Source organism: Paroedura picta, chromosome 11 (genome assembly GCF_049243985.1).
Source record: "Paroedura picta isolate Pp20150507F chromosome 11, Ppicta_v3.0, whole genome shotgun sequence".
Lineage (NCBI taxonomy): Eukaryota > Metazoa > Chordata > Lepidosauria > Squamata > Gekkonidae > Paroedura > Paroedura picta.
The window spans coordinates 39,639,799-39,660,000 of NC_135379.1; the positions used below are offsets into that span (position 1 = coordinate 39,639,799).

Genomic DNA, 20,202 nt, shown 5'->3' on the forward strand with positions numbered 1-20,202 from the left:
AATAAACCACCCCCCTCAGAATCCCAGCAATAAGCCCTGGACCTGTTTGTAGTACTATATTGTTATACCGTTATATTGTGCTGTTATTTTGGTTACAATTATTAGTTATCAGTTATACATGTTACAGACTGTTTTATGTATTGTTCTCTGTTATGATGTAAACCGCCCTGAGCCTCCGGGGAGGGCGGTATAGAAGTATGATAAATAAATAAATAAATAAATAAATAAATAAATAAAGGTTGACTCAGCCTTCCATCCTTCCGAGGTCGGTAAAATGAGTACCCAGCTTGCTGGGGGGTAAACGGTAATGACTGGGGAAGGCACTGGCAAACCACCCCGTATTGAGTCTGCCATGAAAACGCTGGAGGGCGTCACCCCAAGGGTCAGACATGACTCGGTGCTTGCACAGGGGATACCTTTACCTTTACCTTTTACTGTACATTCATTCACTCGCTCACACAGTTCACAGTGGAGAGACAGAAACCATGAAAGTCCAAAAATACAGGCACAAACGTCAGACCAAGGGTGCCATTAATTTGATGGAAGTGTAAATATCATCCAGTATCCTTTCCCTGCTTTTCTCTGTGATGGGGACCCAAAGAGTATTCCATTGTTTCCCCCCCCCCCCACCATTTTTCCAAATAATAACCCTGTGAGGTAGGTTAGGTTGAGCGTGCATACTGGACCAAGATCACCCAGCAAGCTCCTACAGCGGAGTTGGGATTCCAACCTGGGTCTCCTAGGCTGATACTCTAGCCACTAAACTGGGGGTGGCCAAACTGTGCCTCTCCAGATGTCCGTGGACTGGAATTACCATAAGCCCATGCCAACATGGCCAACTGGCAGGGGCTCATGGTAATTATAGTCCATGAACATCTGGAGAGACACAGTTTGGCCACCCCTGCACTACGCCATGTTGGCTGACACACAAACATTGCAGTGGCTGGTCATCCATACTCTTGCCCTTGTGTGCTGGGGCCTGCTCCTCCTTTATCTATTGCCTCCCCATACATGAACAATCTCCCTCTTTCTCCAGAAGCCCAGATGCCTTTGCCAAGACTGGGAAACACAACAAACTTCCTGTGGTGGGTTTCTTTCTCTTCCTGAAAACATGAGATTCACTGACTGCTTTCTCTTTTCCACTTTCCCTGTTTAATAGACCCTGGCCGCCAAGATCAGGTTAAAGCTATTTGGATTAGAATCAAACCACTGACAGTACCATCCTAAACTCAAGTGCATCCTTCTAAATCCACTGAAGTCAACAGGCTTAGAAGGGTCGAATTCTGCTTAGGACTGCACTGTGAATGGGGTCTAAGGCAGGTAAGCCACACCGGCAGTGACCCGACATGCCACTCGAAAGTAGTTGATTGCACCCAAGAACGACGGCTTACCAATATCACAGGCAAATTCATAGATGTGCGGTTTCTGCAGAAGACCCAGTTGGCACATACAGGTGAGTGCATTGAGGGCTTTGTAGATGACAAATTCTTCAGCATCACTGAGCCCTTGCTGGAGCAGTGGCTTTAGGATCAAAGAGCTTTGCCAGCCAACATAAGCTGCAACACCTGAAAATGAGGCAGAATGAATACATATTATTATCTATAAGCGAGGCCTGCTCAAGAGACGTCAGACTCCCCAAGTTGACTTATGGCTTCTGAAAAAAGGTTAATAAGTAGGCTTCACTTGAGAACAAGCATAACTCCAGCACAAGATTGCCCAAGTTCAGTTATTTAGAACAATATTTACTTATTTAGAAAATGTGCATGTTGTCTTTGCAGACACCTGCTTGTAAAAACTCACAAATAAAACAGTGCAATCAAAAAAATATAACCACAGCATAAAAAGAAGCCATAAAAACAGCATGAAACAACATTTAGCTGCTTACACTGATGTCCATGAGATGGAACCCAGGCTAGAAGCAGACCATAAAAACTGCTAGGAAAGATGAAACACTTTTAATTAAAAGTCTGTTTTTAAAAGATGGTTTTGGCCCTGTTCCTTAAGGATAGGGAGGCAGGCACCACATGAGCCTCAGGCAGGGATAGTCAAACTGCGGCCCTCCAAACTGGAGGGCCACAGTTTGACTACCCCGCTCAACGGGGATTGCATTCCAGACATGTCTGTTTGCCACTGGAAAAGCTCATCTGGGATCTGCCTTATGTGCACAGGTGCAGGTCCAGACAACAGGGCTTGGGAAGATGATTTTAACTGGTACCTTGGTCAGAACAGGAAGAGACACGTATATATCACAATCAACACACAATGTTCAAAGCCACAAAATGATGTGATGGCCAAAAGCACAGAAGACTTTAAATATTCATTAAGGGGAGATTATTCAGTGCCGTTAAAAACAAAAGCTCTCTTGTAACCTCTGATCACTACATGCCAGGAACAAAGGGTGGTTAGACCCATCATGCCTCACTGGTATTCCCCTGGAGCATCAGTCTGGCTGCTGCTGGAGACGGAGAACTGGACTAAATGAAGAAGGAGGGGGAGGAGGAGTTGGTTCTTATATGCCGCTTTTCTCTGCACAAAGGAGTCTCAGAGCGGCTTACAATCGCCTTCCCTTTCCTCTCCCCACAACAGACACCCTGTGAGGTAGGTGAGGCAGAGAGAGCCCTGATATCACTGCTCGGTCAGAACAGCTTTTTCAGTGCTGTGGTGAGCCCAAGGTCACCCAGCTGGCTGCATGTGGGGGAGGAGCAGGGAATCAACCCCAGTTTGCCAGATTAACAATCCACACTCCTAGCCACTACACCAAGCTACACCAACCACTACACAAGTAGTTGAACTACCAACTGGATCTAGAATGGCAATTCTTACATACTTATTTATTACTTTTATTTAGTGCTACATCTCTAGACCATCCCTATCGCACCTGGTGCCTCAGGGCAGCTCACAACATTTATACATACCGAGTCCCGTTAAAATCATAAAACAATTAAAATAACGAACAAAACAATATTAATGAACCTAGCTGTGAGCCAGTTCTTATTGGCTTGGTCGGTCTGGGAGGTCTCAGTTCTTCCTCCCTTTAGGGAGGCTGCAGGAGAGAAGGCGGTTAAGTATTCTGTTGTTAATTTTTCCATATTTATGATTATCACTCGAGTGTACTGTTTCATTAGCAGCTGTGATTAAGCTCTGACCAGCAGCTTCCTTCTCTGCTCTTCCAAGACAAAACGGTATTCACGTAAAACAACTTAAAAACACTCAATGTCCCATGGTTAACAGCAGATTAAATACAATGAAAAAATGCTGCATGTCACCCAGCACATACCAACTATGCTGTCAAAAAAAGCTCCCCGTAGGTGCCAGTCATTCTTATCATTCAGAAAGGTGATCATATGAGATAGGAGCACATCGTTGGCTTTCTGACGTCCAAAGAAGACACAGAGCCGTGTGATTCCGTTTTCCATCAGGGTCTGCTTCACAATGTTTTCCGGGTCGCTCAGCAAAGTGACCACCTTCTGCTGGACCATTTCATGCAAGGCCTGAAGTTCTGCAAGAGTGCCACGGAAGTAAGGGTTAGCGAGCCCATCGCGTGCCCCCATAGAATCATAGAGTTGGAAGGAGCCATACAGGCCATCTAGTCCAACCCCCTGCTCAACGCAGGATCAGCCCAAAGCATCCTAAAGCATCCAAGAAAAGTGTGTATCCAACCTTTGCTTGAAGACTGCCAGTGTGGGGGAACTCACCACCTCCTTAGGCAGCCTTAGGCAGTTCCACTGCTGAACTACTCTAACTGTGAAATTTTTTTCCTGATATCTAGCCCATATTGTTGTACTTGTAGTTTAAATCCATTACTGCATGTCCTCTCCTCTGCAGCCAACGGAAACAGCATCCTGCCCTCCTCCAAGTGACAACATTTCAAATACTTAAAGAGGGCTATCATGTCCCCTCTCAACCTCCTTTTCTCCAGGCTGAACATTCCCAAGTCCCTCAACCTATCTTCATAGGGCTTGGTCCCTTGGCCCCATAAAACATGTCATCACAGGGTTTCCTTAGAAGCCAAGCTAACGCATCCTGGGAATTAACAGCCCAACCACCACCAAGCCGACGTCACATTCAGTTTATTTCAACATACAAGGAAGGCAGAAGAGTGTGAGAGGAAGGATATTACCTGTGTCGTAATTTTCACTGGGGTGTGATGTGTCGTCCATTTCCTCGCTGTTTGGTTCATTTTCCATGTTTAAGTTTTTTAACTGGACAAGCTCCAGAAATCTCAGAGCCGTTTCCGCCAACAGGGCTATGTTCTCTGTAATGATTTCAAAGTAATTTTAGTTTGCTTGGAAAATTAATTGTAAAGATTTCATCGATGGTGATCAAGCATCCTCAATGCACGCAGTGAATAGGCAGCTACACAGTACAAGCAACATCTTAAGGAACAGTTCTACTTACATCTGGGATTTTACATCCAAACCCTGGATCAGGAAGGAAATACAATATAAAATGATACAATGGAATACTTGGTTAAAATGTGAAGTGTCAGAGCCAGGGTTCCTATTGCTTACAGCACTAGATAAAGGTTTCCAGTTTCCCAGTAAACTATATTTTGGCACTGTATCCAAATCACAAACAGCCCAAACTTTTCCATGCGTAATTCCCATTAAATTAAGTATACAAAGGAGTAAAGAAAATCAAGAGGAACGTTATTAACATCATCATTTTCACTAGGGTGTGATGGTGCACCATCTGTTTCCTTCCTGTCTGATCCATTTCCCATATTCAAATCTTTAACTGGAATAACTCCAAGAACTGACCTAGTTGGATGAGCTCCACTTGCAGTTTGGCCAAAACAAAACAAAAAAACATGGTTTGCTCTGCCTTAACCGGAATACCAAAGGGAACACAGTAAACTGCATTTTGTTGTTTAGATGCAATTCCAATTGTGGTCTTATGCAAAATGGGAAGTCTTTTACTACTGAAGCATACATCAAGAGAAGACAGAATGCATGAACCTGAGAAAAAGCCCACAAGACTTATCTGAGGGGGCCATTGCTGCTGCGGGGGAGGAACACCGACAGGGACCTGGCTGGTTGGAGAGATTGCCCAGCCCTGGCATCCTCTGAGCAGTATGTGTGTTGGCATGGCAACAGGGGGTGTGGCTGAACTGGGCGTCAGTTAAACGGATGGCCTGATATTCTTTGGCCTCTTTCCCCCCTTCAGGGCGCCCAAAGACGCATCGCTTGGTGGAAGGAGCCTTTTTCCTGGCCCAACCGCCTCGCGATGTCAGGGAAGCCCAGCAATTTTATTTCATTTTACTTTTTGAGGGAAAAGGGATGCTAGACATGCTGCAGGGCATTGTTTGTTTATTTGTTTTTTAAACTAACAAACAACTAAGTCTCTCACAGGCCGTTTTGGCAGGAGCGTTCGCCCCTTCAGAAAAGGAAGGTGAGGGAGAGAGGAACAAGTGACCATGGCACCGAAAAAGGATGCCAGTGGGGGGAAGCCCCAACTGCCCATGAACTGTACTGTACTGGTGGCAGCTGCTTGTTCCAGGGCCTTGGGAGCAAGTGATGGGACAGGCACATTTCATGATGCAGCGGCAGCAGGTTCCTCTGAAATTCATGGGATGCTGGGGGCATTAAGATGCCTGGCAGTGGGATCATCCACCTTGATAGAGGAAGGGGGGGTCTAGGTGGGAGAGGTGAGGCTTCTGCCCCCCATCCCCTTCTAACAATTGTGCAGGGGGTGTTTTTACTCTGCAACATGCGGGCCCATCATTTGGGGGTGTGGTAGATCCTGGCTGCAGTTGTACAATTGGGGCAGGACTGGGGCAGGTTGCTGCGGGCCCATCTTGGTGGCAGGAATCATCTGGACCACCAGCCATGGGGAAGGGAACATCCATGGTTTTCCTCTAAGAGGATTTGCACAACCAAGCCCGTCAGAGGTGGTTTAGGTTCTCGTGCGTCTAACTGTGGAATTGGCAGTTTCTCTTCTTGCTCACCTGTGGCTCCATGGGGTTCAGGATACCAACAACCCCCTTTGTGGCCAGGGGGCCATCAGGATTTGTCTGCTGGGCCTGTGGGCCAACACTTGGCTGACTATCAAGCTTGAGGTTATGCTGTAGGACTGCAGACATGGATGGGCCAGGAGGCAATGCCTGGGTGAAACTGGCAGCAACCTGGCCCTACGATGACTGGGTGGTATGGACAGGGCTGGCCAGCTCCACATCAAGGTATGCAGACTATACACATGGGCATTGACCCTACAGCAATTGCTATAGCAGCACATCAGGGACAGGCCAGTGTAGGTGCGGTTAGTATTCCTAGCTCCTCCAGGAATGTTCAACAGGGAGGAACAGAGCAACAAGAGACAACTGGGCATAAGAGTATAATGTATGGAGGAAAGTACTCCAGGGCCTGGCAGGCTGCCGGTACTTCGGGTGAGTCCTTTTCTCTGAAGGCCAACAGGATGGGACCTATTGGCATCAGGATTCTTTGGTTTTGTGTATCTGATCTGGATGATGAATCAGCTGCATTCTTTGCATATTTATTATAAAGATAAGGCGGGGATGGGTTAGTCCACGAAATCCCCTTTGGGTTATGCATCTGGGGAAAACCCACCTGGTACTCACCTTACTAGGAAATCAAGAGGGCCCATGATGGGTATTATGTTGACATATTTAACAGGTTGTGACCAGACAGAGATGTCCCAAAAATAGGGTTCAAAGGGGATTTAAAAACAAAAACAAAAACAACTTTACAGTGGGATATAACAATCACTCCTTCACTAACTGGTTAAGGGGGTAAACAGATTTTCTACGCTTTGTGGCTGATGCTCTCCCAGAAGGGAGTTAACACTTGGAGAATTTATCAAATGTTTTGGAGGCCAAAGCACTTTTTGGGGATGCAGAGGCCATGGTGCATAATGATTAGGCTCGCAAGTGATCTTCAAACAACACCCAGACAAGGTGGGACTTAAAGGACCATGACACCGAGAATATGAAAGTGAGCCCATATGTCAGGAGGACAGAGCAAGACAAATGTAAGCCCATGTATAGGAATGATGGGTGGGGCACCTCTTGGGAATTCAATATAAGCATGTGCCAATACTTTGAGCACTGCTGAGAGGCTTAAGGTGGAGCCCACTTGAAGAAGAGACGTGACAAGCCAGTGGTTACAAAAATGCCTTTTGTGGGGATCAGCCCTCTTCCAAAAAAAAAAAGGGGGGGGGAAGGTTGGGATCCAACAGTGGAGCTACAACCAACTACAGTTTTTGTAAGGGCACGTAGCTGGCAGAAACCTCATTGGGTCATCTAGTCCAACCCCATGCTGTACGCCATGGGCACTGTTCGCATAAGCAGAGTTGGCAGGGACCTCCAGGGTCATTTAGTCTAACCCCCTGCTTCTGTAGCAGTCTCGGTTTGTATGAGCAGTCAGTCAGTAACCTTTTATTTGCATAAAGGTTTGTATGAGCAAAGAGCTGCAGGTACCTTTCAAGGTCATCTAGTCCAACCCCATGCTTCTGACAGCAGTCTTGGTTTGTATGAGCGAGGAGTTGGCAAGTACCTCTCGGGGTTGTCTAGTCCAGCCCCCTGCTTCAGGCAACGGTCTTGGCTTGCAGGAGCGCAGAGTTGGCGGGGAACTCTGGGGGTCATCCAGTCCAACCCCTTGCCTCATGCTGAGGCAGGCTGCTGTGCACCAGCTCGGAAGGTCTCCAGGGAAATCTGAGGGGACTTACAGCCATGGGGAACAATGGCATCTTCGACAGCAGATGGTGAGCACTGTCCACTGGCCTGGCTGCTGGTCCCTGGCTCAGGTGGGTAGGAAGGCACCCACCCCATGGGTGGGGAATGGAGCACCCAGTGGCCCTCAGCTGGCCACTGGTGTCTGGTGGCCACTGGCCAGGGCTACACCGTTGTCTTCACCAGGCAATACATGCCCATCAGACAGGCAGTGGGTGCCAGCATTGGGGGAACGGGGGTGCCATGTACTCTGGGTCTTGGGGCATCATTGGATGCCACTGGTGGGCCTCAGCCAGTGGCATTGTGATGCATGATGGGCCCTACAAGGGCCAGTTTACAGGGGGCACCAACCCAAAGGCTACTCCAGGGGAGAATATCATTGCAAAAGGGGAGGTGGCTCCCTGGTGGCCGGGTCAACCTGCAGCAGTGGCCGGACATCACCTGTTGGCTTCAGGCAAGACACGCCTTCTGCAAATGGTGTCAGAGTCATCACCTGGTCTTGTTTTGCAGGGCGGCCAATCCAAGGTTATTTGAAGTTAATGGGCCAGCCTGGCTTGGAGGGGTGTGTGTCTCATTACAGGTCCAGTATGGAAGTGCTTTTGGTGTGGATGGGCGAGCAATGCCAAGAGCTTCCCAGGGCTTGAGCTGGAATGTGCTTGGCACAGGAAGTGGCTGCTTAGGACCACACAAGGTATGCAAGGTGCTGCACCCTAGAAGCCGGTGGAGATCTTTGGCCAAGGAAATGAAGTTAAGGCACCCACATAGTAAGGTACAATGCTCTAAGGGAGCATTCATCTGGTTATATAGTCTCAAGTTATGATAGACTGCAGGTGTGTCAACAACTGGTAGATCACTCTGATGCAGGTGCCTCTTCATCCCATTCAGGAATTCCCTAGCTTCATATTTATGCCAGCGTTATTTGGCTCCCCATCACGTGATGCCAATGCTGTTTCCAGCTGGAGGGAGCAGGGGCAGACTACATATTAAGTTCTGCAGGTCAATCCCTCATACCTCTTCACTTCTATGCATCCGATCTGTTTGGATGGCCTCATTGATCATCTGAGCTTTGTGTTGCAGCCCAGGTCTGCAGATATATGAGATACTGTCTGACCAGGCCAGCCTTGTGGGAGGAGGTGGCTGCAAACCTGTCACCTGTCCTCACCAACTCCCCACATAGCGTGGGGGCCTGGGGTTGCTCAGATTCCAGTTCTAGGAGTGATGGGGCCTCTTTTGACTAGAGAGACCAATTTTGTCCTTCAGGGAGGTTGCTTAAATTATGTCTGGGGCTGGGACAGACAAGTGGTTTAGGGAGAAGTGTCACATGGCCAGCATGAGTTCAGGGAGCTGTCTTGGGACTGCATAGACTCCAACCTGGGAAAGTGGCATGGGCCCCATCTGCCTGTGCATTGTAGACTAAGCATATTGCAGGTTCAGGAGGATGTTTCATGGCTGGGCTACTAGCAGATCCAGTCAGGTCTCAATATGCTGGCATATGGGGTTACCCCGGTATGACATCCGTGGATCAGAAGGTGTATGTACATTAGTGGTGGTTCACAATGTCACCACGGACTGCAACCTGTAGGACTTAGGGAACCAAAGGTGGGCTGGGCTTCAGTGCTCAAGAGGAACATGTCCAGGGCTTTGGCAAGGTATGCAGTAGATGCAGAGCAGGGCATTGGCCAAGGGAGGTCTACCCAGGTTGGGTGGCACAGTACTAAGGGCTTTGCCAGGGCATGCAGTACAATGTTTTCCCACAGATCACAACCTGTAGGGCCTAGAGCCCAATAGGGTTCTGGTACTTGGTGCTCAGGGGAAACATCTCTAGGGCTCCTGCAGGATATGCAGTATGCAGAGCGGGGTATTGGCTGAGAGCGGCTGGCCCAGGGTGAGCATGGGGTGAGGGTGCTCATGTAACTCTTTTCCAGTAACAACCTTTTGGTTTCCTTCAGAGCGGCAGTCAACGGGGGTGCCTGATGCTGGTTACAGAGAATGGCACCATGCGGCAGATGGAATGGCATGCTATAAGACCTGGAAGTGATCCACTTGGGGGTCTGAAGGCATCACCTGGCTCGGACATTGTTTGGATGCAGCTGCCTTCCTGGACATTGCTGCGATGGCAGACTTCCTGTTCAAGCGTGACAGTGGGAGTCCGTATTCCTCAAAGCATTGGCTGACCATCATGGGACGTTGGATTAGCTATAGTTGTGAACGTTGAACTGAGCACCAGGAAACATTGTTGCAGTAATTGCCATATGACACTTTGCCAGCATTGGCAGGGGCAATGGTGTTGGGCCCTGGTAACTTCAAGGGACAGTTATGGTCTGGGCTGAGTGGCTAGGATGCCATGTTGCTAAAAGCTATGTCTCACAAGAAGCCCCACTGGGCACAGTGGACAATCACCAAGGAATGGTCCCTGGTGGCGAATGACCCTTTCACCTGTCGCGCAGAGTTCTGTGATCTCAGGTGGAGCTAAAGCCTGGGTATCTAGCTGTATTGGGATGTGTATTACTCATTGGGGGCCCCATGGTATGGCATTTGCAGTTCTGGGCCCTTTATAAGAGTGATGGGGTGCACTTGGGGTGCACTTGTTGGAGTGGGGCATGGACATCTGGCTCCATGGGATCCAACATGTTATTTTGAATTGGCTGCAAAATTGAGCGGTGGCGGGAGCTCGAAGAGGTATATACCTATTCGGGCTCAGTGGCGAAAGTGGAGCATGGGAAGGATCAATTTTGGGGAGGCCAAGCTTGCGCGCTGTCCTCCCCTAGATTTGGGGGGCCCTTTAAAGGGCTGTGTGGATGCAGAGCCTGATTGAAGGCTAGCATTTCCGGGGGGCAGGAGAACCCAACAGAGGCTGGTGCCCAGAGGGGTCACTCCATGGTGCCTCCCCCCCTGTTTCAGCCTGCCATTATGTCCGGGTTTTGGGGCTGGATAGCCAAGGCAACCCGTTGAGGGGCAGGCTGTGGTGGGCTTCCTTGTGGTAGGGTAACCACAAGATGGCATGATTCTCCTCCCATGCTTGCCACGCTCAATGTTGAATAAGGGCTGTGGCCAAATATTTTATGCCAAAATTATGGTTGTCAGTGTCCTCATTAGGTGGTCAATATCCCCCTGCAAGGCAAAAAGCCCACAAGACTTATCTGAGGGGGCCATTGCTGCTGCGGGGGAGGAACACCGACAGGGACCTGGCTGGTTGGAGAGATTGCCCAGCCCTGGCATCCTCTGAGCAGTATGTGTGTTGGCATGGCAACAGGGGGTGTGGCTGAACTGGGCGTCAGTTAAACGGATGGCCTGATATTCTTTGGCCTCTTTCCCCCCTTCAGGGCGCCCAAAGACGCAAAACCCACCCTCCCTCCCTGTTTATGAATTGTTTGACTTTTTGTTAGAAGTTGGGTTATATTATTGATTAATTGTCACAGCCTGCGAAAGTGGAGCATGGGAAGGATCAATTTTGGGGAGGCCAAGCTTGCGCGCTGTCCTCCCCTAGATTTGGGGGGCCCTTTAAAGGGCTGTGTGGATGCAGAGCCTGATTGAAGGCTAGCATTTCCGGGGGGCAGGAGAACCCAACAGAGGCTGGTGCCCAGAGGGGTCACTCCATGGTGCCTCCCCCCCTGTTTCAGCCTGCCATTATGTCCGGGTTTTGGGGCTGGATAGCCAAGGCAACCCGTTGAGGGGCAGGCTGTGGTGGGCTTCCTTGTGGTAGGGTAACCACAAGATGGCATGATTCTCCTCCCATGCTTGCCACGCTCAATGTTGAATAAGGGCTGTGGCCAAATATTTTATGCCAAAATTATGGTTGTCAGTGTCCTCATTAGGTGGTCAATATCCCCCTGCAAGGCAATCCCCAGCATATTCATGTAATGACCAAACATGGATTGCCTAATCACAGAAAGACAAGTCAATCAAAAAGCCAGAGTAGTGCAGAGGTCAAACTAAGATGGAGCTGGGAGAACCAGGTTCAAATTCCTACTCTGCCACAAAAGCTCATGGGATGACTTTGGGTCAGTTACGTACTGACGGATTTTTGTGAAGGCAGAATGGAGAATGGGAGGGGAGAATGCAGAAAGTCAGTTTGGGTCCCTACTGAAAAGTAAGGTATAAGTGAAACAACAGAAAAGTTCTGTAGATACTTGGAATTCCTTAAGAACTTTGGGGTGAGCCAGCAAGAATGCCTGGGTGCCACACGGACAAACTAACACACCCTTTTTGTAAATTTCAAGAGACATCTAGCAGGTCACTACAGAAAACAAGAGAGCAGAACTCCTGAGAGATTTAGCCAGGGTAAATCTTCCACAGAAGTTAAATACTACCAAGACCCTGAACTCAAGACAATTCATAATACTGTTCTTTAAATCCAAGGGAACCCAAATTGAATCAGAAAAATAACATTCACCACTGAGGAAGAATCTGCACTTCCATATATTTAACTACCATCTTGAGTTGAATTATATGATGTTGGTAGAGTCTGGTGTAGCCATGTTGGTCTGAAGCAGCAGAGTCCAGGGGCACCTTTAAGACCAACAAAGTTTTATTCAAGGTATAAGCTTTCACGTGCATGCACATACTATCTGAAGAAGTGTGCATGCACACAAAAGCTTGTACCTTGAATACAACTCCGTTGGTACTAAAGATGCCATTGGACTCAAACTTGGTCCTATAGGACAGGGGTAGTCAACCTGTGGTCCTCTAGATGTCCATGGACTACAATTCCCATGAGCCCCTGCCAGGATCAGGAGGACCACAGGTTGACTAACCCTGCTGTAGGATGTTGGGACAACCCAGCTGGAAAACACTGCAACTCAAACAATCTCCTCTCCCATCTCAATCCTTTCATTTCTTACCAGCATATGCCAGTCGGACAATTGTAGCGTCATCCTGCGCCAAGTGTGCTATGCCTGGCAAGATGTATTCCGGGTAGATATTGATATCATTGCGTGGCACCTCTTTGACAAGAGCAAGAACTTTCGTTAGTGTCCTAACAGCTTCTGCCCTCACCCTGGGCACAGAATCATTGCTGAAATGCAAGAGGTAAGGGGTGATACGATCCAGCAGGATTTCCACGCTTAACCGTGGTGCCAGCTGGAGAATCAGCTCCAAGGCAGCCAGCTTTGAATCACAGTATTTGAGGGTCTGCAGGCATGAAGTGATCACAGACACTAAAATGACCAGTCCATTTTCCTTGGTCTCCCCCTCTGCTTTTTCAGTCTGGTCGTGCCCGCAGAGATTGTGAATGATGTTGTCCAGATCTTTACGTATGACGAGGATCCGTTCATCGGCCGACACAAAGGTTTCCTTGGCAAACTGTGCCATGTAAGGCTGGAGGAAGGTGTAAAATATTTCGGGAAATGCATTGTTCCGTTGCTGTTTCAAGTAATCTTCAGCAGCTAAGCGATTTTCTGGATCACGGTGGATCATCTGGGTAACCTTTGGAAATGGAGCAGAAATAGTTGAGAGAGGGAAAAACACCCATAGAAGGGCCTTCGCCCAAGCGAGATGCTCAGCTCTTCCTACAGCTGTGTTGGAGGGGCATTACAAAAAAACACCCCTTGCTCAGCGACTCTGTCCTTGTGCCAGCAGATGGATAGAGTCAGACGCACATGTGCTTCTGTTCTGCCCCATTTATGATACCATCAGATGTAACTTTATTCAGCCAATTTTGAACACCTACCAAAGATCTTCCCCAAAGGAGAAAGTCAAGGTGCTGCTTCAAGACAAAGACAGGCAAATAACTCTCTGCACAGCTACATTTTGCACTGCCGCCATGAAACTGTGTATTATGTATATAGATCAGAAAATTTCTCTCTGATCCAATTTCAAAAGTAAAAAGAGCCATTTGTCACGGGCAACTTAAACTATGTTTTAAATATTGAATGTAACATCTTAAAGTTTTTATGTTGTCAGATCTTTTAAAAATGTTATAGTACTATTACTGTTTTTTCTCTTTTTAAATTGTCTTAGTTTTTAATTGCTTGTACTTTAATTTTGGTCTGAATGACTGCAAATAAATATTGATTGATTGAGAGAGGGAAAATGAGAGATAATACAAAATCATTTTATTTCCTGAGGAGGAACAGAAATCTAATGTGCCAGCACAATGAGAACATTGTTATTTACCAGTTCTCTGATACTTCGGTCTTCAATTTTATTCAGCACTTGTTCAGGGGAAAAGAGACGATTCCTATAAGCCAGGAGTTGCGACAAGTCAAAGAGAGGTACCCCTTCAGTAAAGAGCTCAGCTATCACACAGCCTGGAAAAGACCAAACAAGAGTCTAAAAATCATGATTTTTCTATTGCCCACACATAACACAACATCATACAGCTAGTATGTTTAGCTTGGAGAGGAGATGACTGAGAGGGGATTTGATAACCATCTTCAAGTATTTAAAAGACTGCCATATCGAGGATGGAGCAGAGTTGTTCTCTCTTGCCCCAGAGGGACAGATAAGAACTAATGGGATGAAATTAAAAGAAATTCTGTCTAAACATCTGGAAGAAGTTCCTGACAGACCAGTTTCTCAGTGGAACAGGATTCCTCGGGAGGTGGTGGGTTTTCCATCTTTGGAGATTATTAAACAGAGGCTGGATAGCCATCTGATGGAGAGGCTGATTCTGTGAAGGCTCAAGGGGGTGGAAGGTTACAGTGGGTGAGCGATTAGGATGTGAGTGTCCTGCATAGTGCAGGGGGTTGGACTAGATGACCCATGAGGTAGTCCATGAACATCTGGAGGACCACAGGTTGGCTACCCCTGCTATAGACTACCAGGCCAGGACTTGGACAAAAACCAAAGATTGTGCCTATTAACCAGCATTACAAAACCCATGTTCCTTATGAAAAACCACAGAGTTTTCAACCAATTTAAGCAACAACTGAAATTTTTACCACCACTTCCTAAAGCAGCACAGATCATACAAGGGACTGGATCTCCCAAGTACCTGCAGAAAAGATGTCCATTGCACGTTTCAATTCCCCCCTGCTTCGTTGGTTACTATTGGCCAAGTCTACGAGTGGAGTCGAAGGATCTCTCATGTTTTCCAGTTCTGTCGCAAACACACTGCCATCGACAAAGCGCTCTGGGGCGATGTAGCAAGTTCGCCTTCGTGATGTGTCAAAATAATAATTGAAATCAGCAGGGTTGTCTTCAGGCAGGTAGGTTGGCTTAAAACTGGCAAAATCTGTGAGAAGGACCCAATTCCAGCTGGTCACCATGATGTTCTCTGTTTTAATATCCCCGTGACGGACCCCAGATCTGTGCGCTTGGTCCACCGCTGTCAAGACCTGGAAGGCTATCCACCTCTTCTCAACGTTGTTCAGGAACGGCCTTGTACTAATACGGTCGTAGAGGTTATCCCGTACGTACTGCCTGAAGAGCATAGCTGCTTTTTCAGACAACGTGGCCTTCTGGAAGGGAAGACAGTTTTGGGCTGAATGCAGCCGTATCTTCAGTTCCTCCAGCTCTTGCTTGTAACTTGTTAACGGTAATGTTGGGTCTTGTATGGCAAATACCTTTACAACAACCAGCCCTTCTCTGTGCTTGGCTCGGGCAACTTTGAAAAAGCGAGTACTGCCCAGGCTTTTGTCATATTCAAAGTCATGGATGTCTGAAAAATAGCTGTCGACCGAAAGGATCTGAGAAGGGGCAATACCAGCCAGCTGGTTCCCCATGGCGGCTGCTTTAATTCTAGGTCACAACTTCACCTAAAAGGGAAAAAAAAGAGAGTCATTTGACCTTACTGACTGCACTTTTCCACTCCGAATATCTATGAACTGCTTATTCAAATGGCAAAATATAAATTTCTGGCTGCGTATGAAACATTTCTCAACAACTGCTATTTGACTGATCCTTTGTTTCTAATTAATACTACATTTAGTTTGTGTTCAGATCTGATTTTAAAATATTGATTAAAAATAAAGAGAACAAGCTTGGGAGGACACCTTAAGAGAAAATAAACAGTCCTTACGAAGACCTCCCTTGGCTGTGTCTTATTAGCTTCTTGCAGCCTTAACTGCTTCTTCATTACACTTGTACAGGGCAATCCTAGAGTTACATACCCTTCTAACACCAGTATTTTCAATGGACTTGGAAGGGTATAACTCTGCTTCAAATTGCATTGGTAACAAAACAATTCTACAATTATGGTGTAAATTTATTTAAAGAAATGCATCTTTGATAAACAAGATGATGTCAAAATGTTGTGGAAGGGCTCTTCTGTAGACCTTTAAACTTCTGGTACCAAAATGAGGGTCATTAACAGTAATGGTTGCACACTGAGCTCCAAGCTGAATTTTATGATTAACAAGTCCTCTAATGAAAGACATTCCTGTTTTAAGATGGTCAGATCTCATGGTTCCTTCTGACCCTTCAATAAGTATCCATCTTTGGTAGTGAGAAATGGATGCTGTCATTTGCACCAGTGTTGAGTTCTACAGAAGCCAGTGGGGACGGGGTGTTTTTGTGTGTGTTTGAAGAAGACAAAGCTGCTACACCATCCACTCAGATCTTAAAGGGTTTGCACTACAAGCATTAGCTGGGACAGAACCTGTCCCACGGAGATAATCTAGGTCTCAGTTGGAGTTATGTATAAGCAGGGTAAACTAATGAACGGTTAGGCTGAAAATCCTTCCTCGGGAGCCTTTGGGTATGATGCAGCAGGCTAATTCAGTGGGTGCTTCAGGAAGAAACTGTAGCTATCTCAAGGCCCAGCTTCAGGGGAAACTTGCTTAAGATTTGTAGTTTCTGAAAGGCACTCACGTTTACACCATGAGAATCCCAAGGCTGAGAGACCAGAGAATAAAAGCTTGGCTCTTACGGGACAGCCTACCTCTCAACCCGAACTGCCAACGAGGGACTCTAGGGCAGGGGTAGTCAACCTCTGGTCCTCCAGATGTTCATTTGCTGGCAGGGGCTCAAGGGAATTGTAGTCCATGAACATCTAGAGGACCACAGGCTGACTACTCCTGCTTTAGGGTCATGGAACTAGTCACGTGATTTGTCTTCATGGGATGTCTGGGGCAGGGGTGACAGGGAGTCTTTGTCAGGGTCTTGTGGTGGCTCTTTCAATCCCTACTCCCCTCCCCAGTTGTGGATACAGTCAGGAAACACCTGGAGATTTTGAGAGGCAGACCCTGAGAAGGACAAGGTTTAGGGAGGCGCATGGACTCTCTGGGATATGGGTTGTGTGTTTATGTTTAAATGTTCATCCCAAATTGGCTCATGGTGAATAACAAACATTCAACAATAAAACCCCATAAAACAATCATTAACCCCATTACAAAACCCCCTTGACAGCAAAAAACTCCCTCTTCCCCGAGGCTCCAAAGACCCCTGCTCAACCAAGCCTCGGGGGAGGGGGGAATCCTCCCAGGGGGAGCCTGATGCCCTCAGTGACCGCCCGATCATCCTTGCCCTGCCGTCAACCAAAAACCTGTCGGAAGAGCTCCGTTTTGCAGGATCCACTCTCCGAAGCAGCCACTTTCTCCAGGAGAATGTCTGTCTGTCTGCGGCCTGCAAAAGATTGCTAATCCGGGGAGAGCTCCAGGCCCCACCAGCAACACTAGCATAACAAACAACAGCAAACTCAATTTATTTCGGGGCGGAGGGGGAAGAGCTTTTCTTGGGGGGGGGCAGCTCCCTCCCACTGCACCGGCTGGCCCACAGCACGCCCTTCCCTTGCACGGGTTTCCTGCACTTCCGACGGACGGGGGTTCTGCTCTCTGCCTACGGAGCCCTCGGCATGGGGGGGGGGGGGGGGTTCGACGGGGCTTCTTCGGACCAAGGCGGGCTCGGCGGGGAGCTGCGAGGGCGCCTCGGTGGGGCCACCCCATCCCCGTCCCCTCCCCAGGAGGCCTAACCTTGCCGAGCCGGGCCGGCACGCATCCCTCCTCTCACCTGCGCGGGGCGCAGCCGCCGCGTCCGCTTCCCCGCCTGCTCCGGAGCGAGCCCTGCCCGCCGAACCTGGGCGGGACCACCCCGGGAGGGAGGGAGGGAGGCTGGCTGGCTGCCTTCGCGACGCGGAACCGGTAACCCTTGCGGCCGCAGCGAGGGGCGGCGTGGAGATGAGCTCACATCCTGGCGGGGAGGAGACAGAGGCGAGTCGGTGCGGCTCCGCCTTTGCCCGGAGGCGTCGTCGGGGGCCCGAGCGTGTCTGGAGGGCTTCCAAAAACTGGCAGCCTCGCCTGGCCGCGAGCAACGTCAAACGCAGCGGGGTCTGTTTCTGGGGTTTGCAAAATTGCACGGGGCTGAGTTTTTAGGTTGCGGGGGGTGGATGTGGGGGAAGCCGTGCTGTGGCGGGGGCTTGGAAACGCCGCAGCCGAGGGGCGCACAAAAGGCATAATGCGGGCTTTGGTGAGAGGGCTTCTGGCTCTGGGGCAGACCATAGGCCCCTGCCCCACCAGTGACTGCCTATTTAGCTAGGGTGGGAGAGATACCTGTCTGAGAATCCAACTGGACAAAAGTCTGGAAGTTCTGAGAATTTTAACATTGGTAAGTCAGAGTGGATTCCGATCAGGGACAGAAAGGTGGTTCTTAAACCGTTTTTACTGGAGGAAACAGGCATGTTGCCAATAGGTTTCCCAAGGGAAAATCCACATCCTACACCGTATTTAATAAAATCAAAAGTGCTTGAGAGATTTGTAAAAGAATCCTTTTATGGATCAAGCTCATCTAGTTTAGCCCTGGGAATCGGGCGAGCTACCGAGACGAAAGGAGACCGTATTGGGCTACATGGATCAGTGGTTGCAGTTTATATTAAAGTAATAAAAAATATACATACAAAAGGAAAGTGTGGTGTTAAACTGGGGAATGTAAACTAATTGTGAAGTTGGCCAAATCTGAGGATACTTAAATCTGGTAACTTGAACATGAACAAGCAGGACAGTAAAATCAGAGTCCAGTAACACCTTTAAGACCAACAAAGATTTATTCAGGGTGTGAGCTTTCGAGTGCAAGCACTCTTCCTCAGACTATGAACTCCTTACATGAGAGGGAATATATAGCAAAAATCAATTCTGTTACATCAGTAGACTGTGTCACACAACCAAATACAGCCAATGATAATTCTTTGTCAAAACAGCCAATCAATCCCCTGGAATTCAGTGTAGTTTACAAAAACACAAAGAGAAACCAAACTGCCTGTGTCAGTGATCAAAGACTCTCTGAGACTGTGCTTAGCAGTCTGGGTTTTTAACATATAAAAATGATATAAGCAGAAAACGACTATCAAAAAAGGTGAGAAACTGCTGAAAGTTAAGCAGGGGGTGTCCAAGGCACGTATATGAACTCAGCTTAACAACCAGAGTGGAACTCTGTAAAAGAAATCAAAGTTCCTGCGGAAGAGAACAGTAAGCGCTCTGCAGAAGAGCTGAGCAGATGTGTGTTCACCGAGCAGAAACAAAAATGAAGGAAACAGCCATCCGGCAGCATCTGAATTACTTGCTGAAGCACATTTGCCTTTATGTAAGTTGCGTGATGTTATTTGATCTGTTGATGTTACAAAAGCAGCCTTCCTATGCTTTATACAGCTTAGGGGTAGTCAAACTGCGGCCCTCCAGACGTCCACGGACTACAATTCCCAGAAGCCCCTGCCAGCGTTTGCTGGCAGGGGCTCCTGGGAATTGCAGTCCATGGACATCTGGAGGGCCGCAGTTTGACTACCCCTGGAGGCTTCCCTTGCCACTGTTAAGACACATCCCACCTGTCCACGGAGTATGTAGCCACAAGCCCATGAAGACAGCCTCTAGTTTCTTCTCTGATCAATGTTGTTTTTATTTAAAAAAACATAATTTAAAAAATGCAAGGCAATCCAGTCATTAAATAACTGTATCATTCTTCTTTCATGTAAACCGCCCTGAGCCTTCGGGGAGGGCAGTATATAAATAATAATAAATAATAATAAAAAACAGCCCAGCCTGCAAAAGTAGTGAAAAAGAACATTTATACAGTGCTTCCTTCTGTTTTGCTTTGTAATACCATATAAATATGGGGTATATTTGTTTTGCAACATGCTTTGAAATATCTCTTTAAGTAGTATCAAAGCCCATTTAAAAAATGGGCTCCCTCCCAGCAGGAGCATACCTGCGGGCCGCAAAGCCCTGTTGCTGCCTCTCTCCTCGTGGGCGACAATGGAGACTACAGCCACATGGCTTCTAGCAGGCAAGGAGGAAGGGTGGAGCTGGAGGGGGAGGGCCAATCAGGGTGGACCTGGACGGACAGGGCCCTGGACAGTCTACTCCCAGGAAACTGTTTTCCAAATATATAAGGGAGCGAAAATAGTGTTAAGGATATTTTAAGCGAATGAGTTTTCTCCACGCTACAAACAGTGGGCTGAAACATTATCCACCTGCGTGTCCCTCCTCCCCCTGCCTTGGCTCTTGTTCCCAGCTCCCATTTCCTGCATCTTCCCCTTTTGTATATTACACATTCACAAAAGTGCAGAGTAAAGGCACGTTTGGCACCTACATAGCCTGGAACCTCCACTTCCTCTCCCTGCAAAGCCAGGCAGGAAAGCTACAAAAATG

At 47.9% G+C, this 20,202-nt stretch overlaps 1 protein-coding gene and 1 long non-coding RNA gene across 3 annotated transcripts in view; one reads left to right on the forward strand and one right to left on the reverse strand.

The window, feature by feature from the left end:
- Nucleotides 1-17,718, reverse strand: part of PIK3R4 (phosphoinositide-3-kinase regulatory subunit 4) — a 37,577-nt gene extending 19,859 nt beyond the window's left edge. Inside the window, exons 1-7 of one of the 2 annotated variants that reach the window (XM_077304404.1) lie at nucleotides 17,576-17,718; nucleotides 14,622-15,384; nucleotides 13,802-13,935; nucleotides 12,529-13,111; nucleotides 4,121-4,255; nucleotides 3,278-3,499; nucleotides 1,392-1,565 (exon numbers count right to left, since the gene is read on the reverse strand). In XM_077304404.1, the coding sequence (XP_077160519.1) occupies nucleotides 1,392-1,565; nucleotides 3,278-3,499; nucleotides 4,121-4,255; nucleotides 12,529-13,111; nucleotides 13,802-13,935; nucleotides 14,622-15,351 (1,978 nt within the window). In that variant the 5' untranslated portion in view covers nucleotides 15,352-15,384; nucleotides 17,576-17,718. Of the gene's footprint in view, nucleotides 1-1,391; nucleotides 1,566-3,277; nucleotides 3,500-4,120; nucleotides 4,256-12,528; nucleotides 13,112-13,801; nucleotides 13,936-14,621; nucleotides 15,385-17,538 lie in introns of both variants that reach the window. The other variant, XM_077304405.1, reaches the window with a different exon arrangement.
- Nucleotides 17,719-17,744: 26 nt separating this feature from the next.
- Nucleotides 17,745-20,202, forward strand: part of LOC143820961 (uncharacterized) — a 10,298-nt gene continuing 7,840 nt past the window's right edge. Inside the window, exon 1 of the long non-coding RNA XR_013225611.1 lies at nucleotides 17,745-17,892. This is a non-coding gene — a long non-coding RNA (uncharacterized LOC143820961). The remainder of the gene's footprint in view (nucleotides 17,893-20,202) is intronic.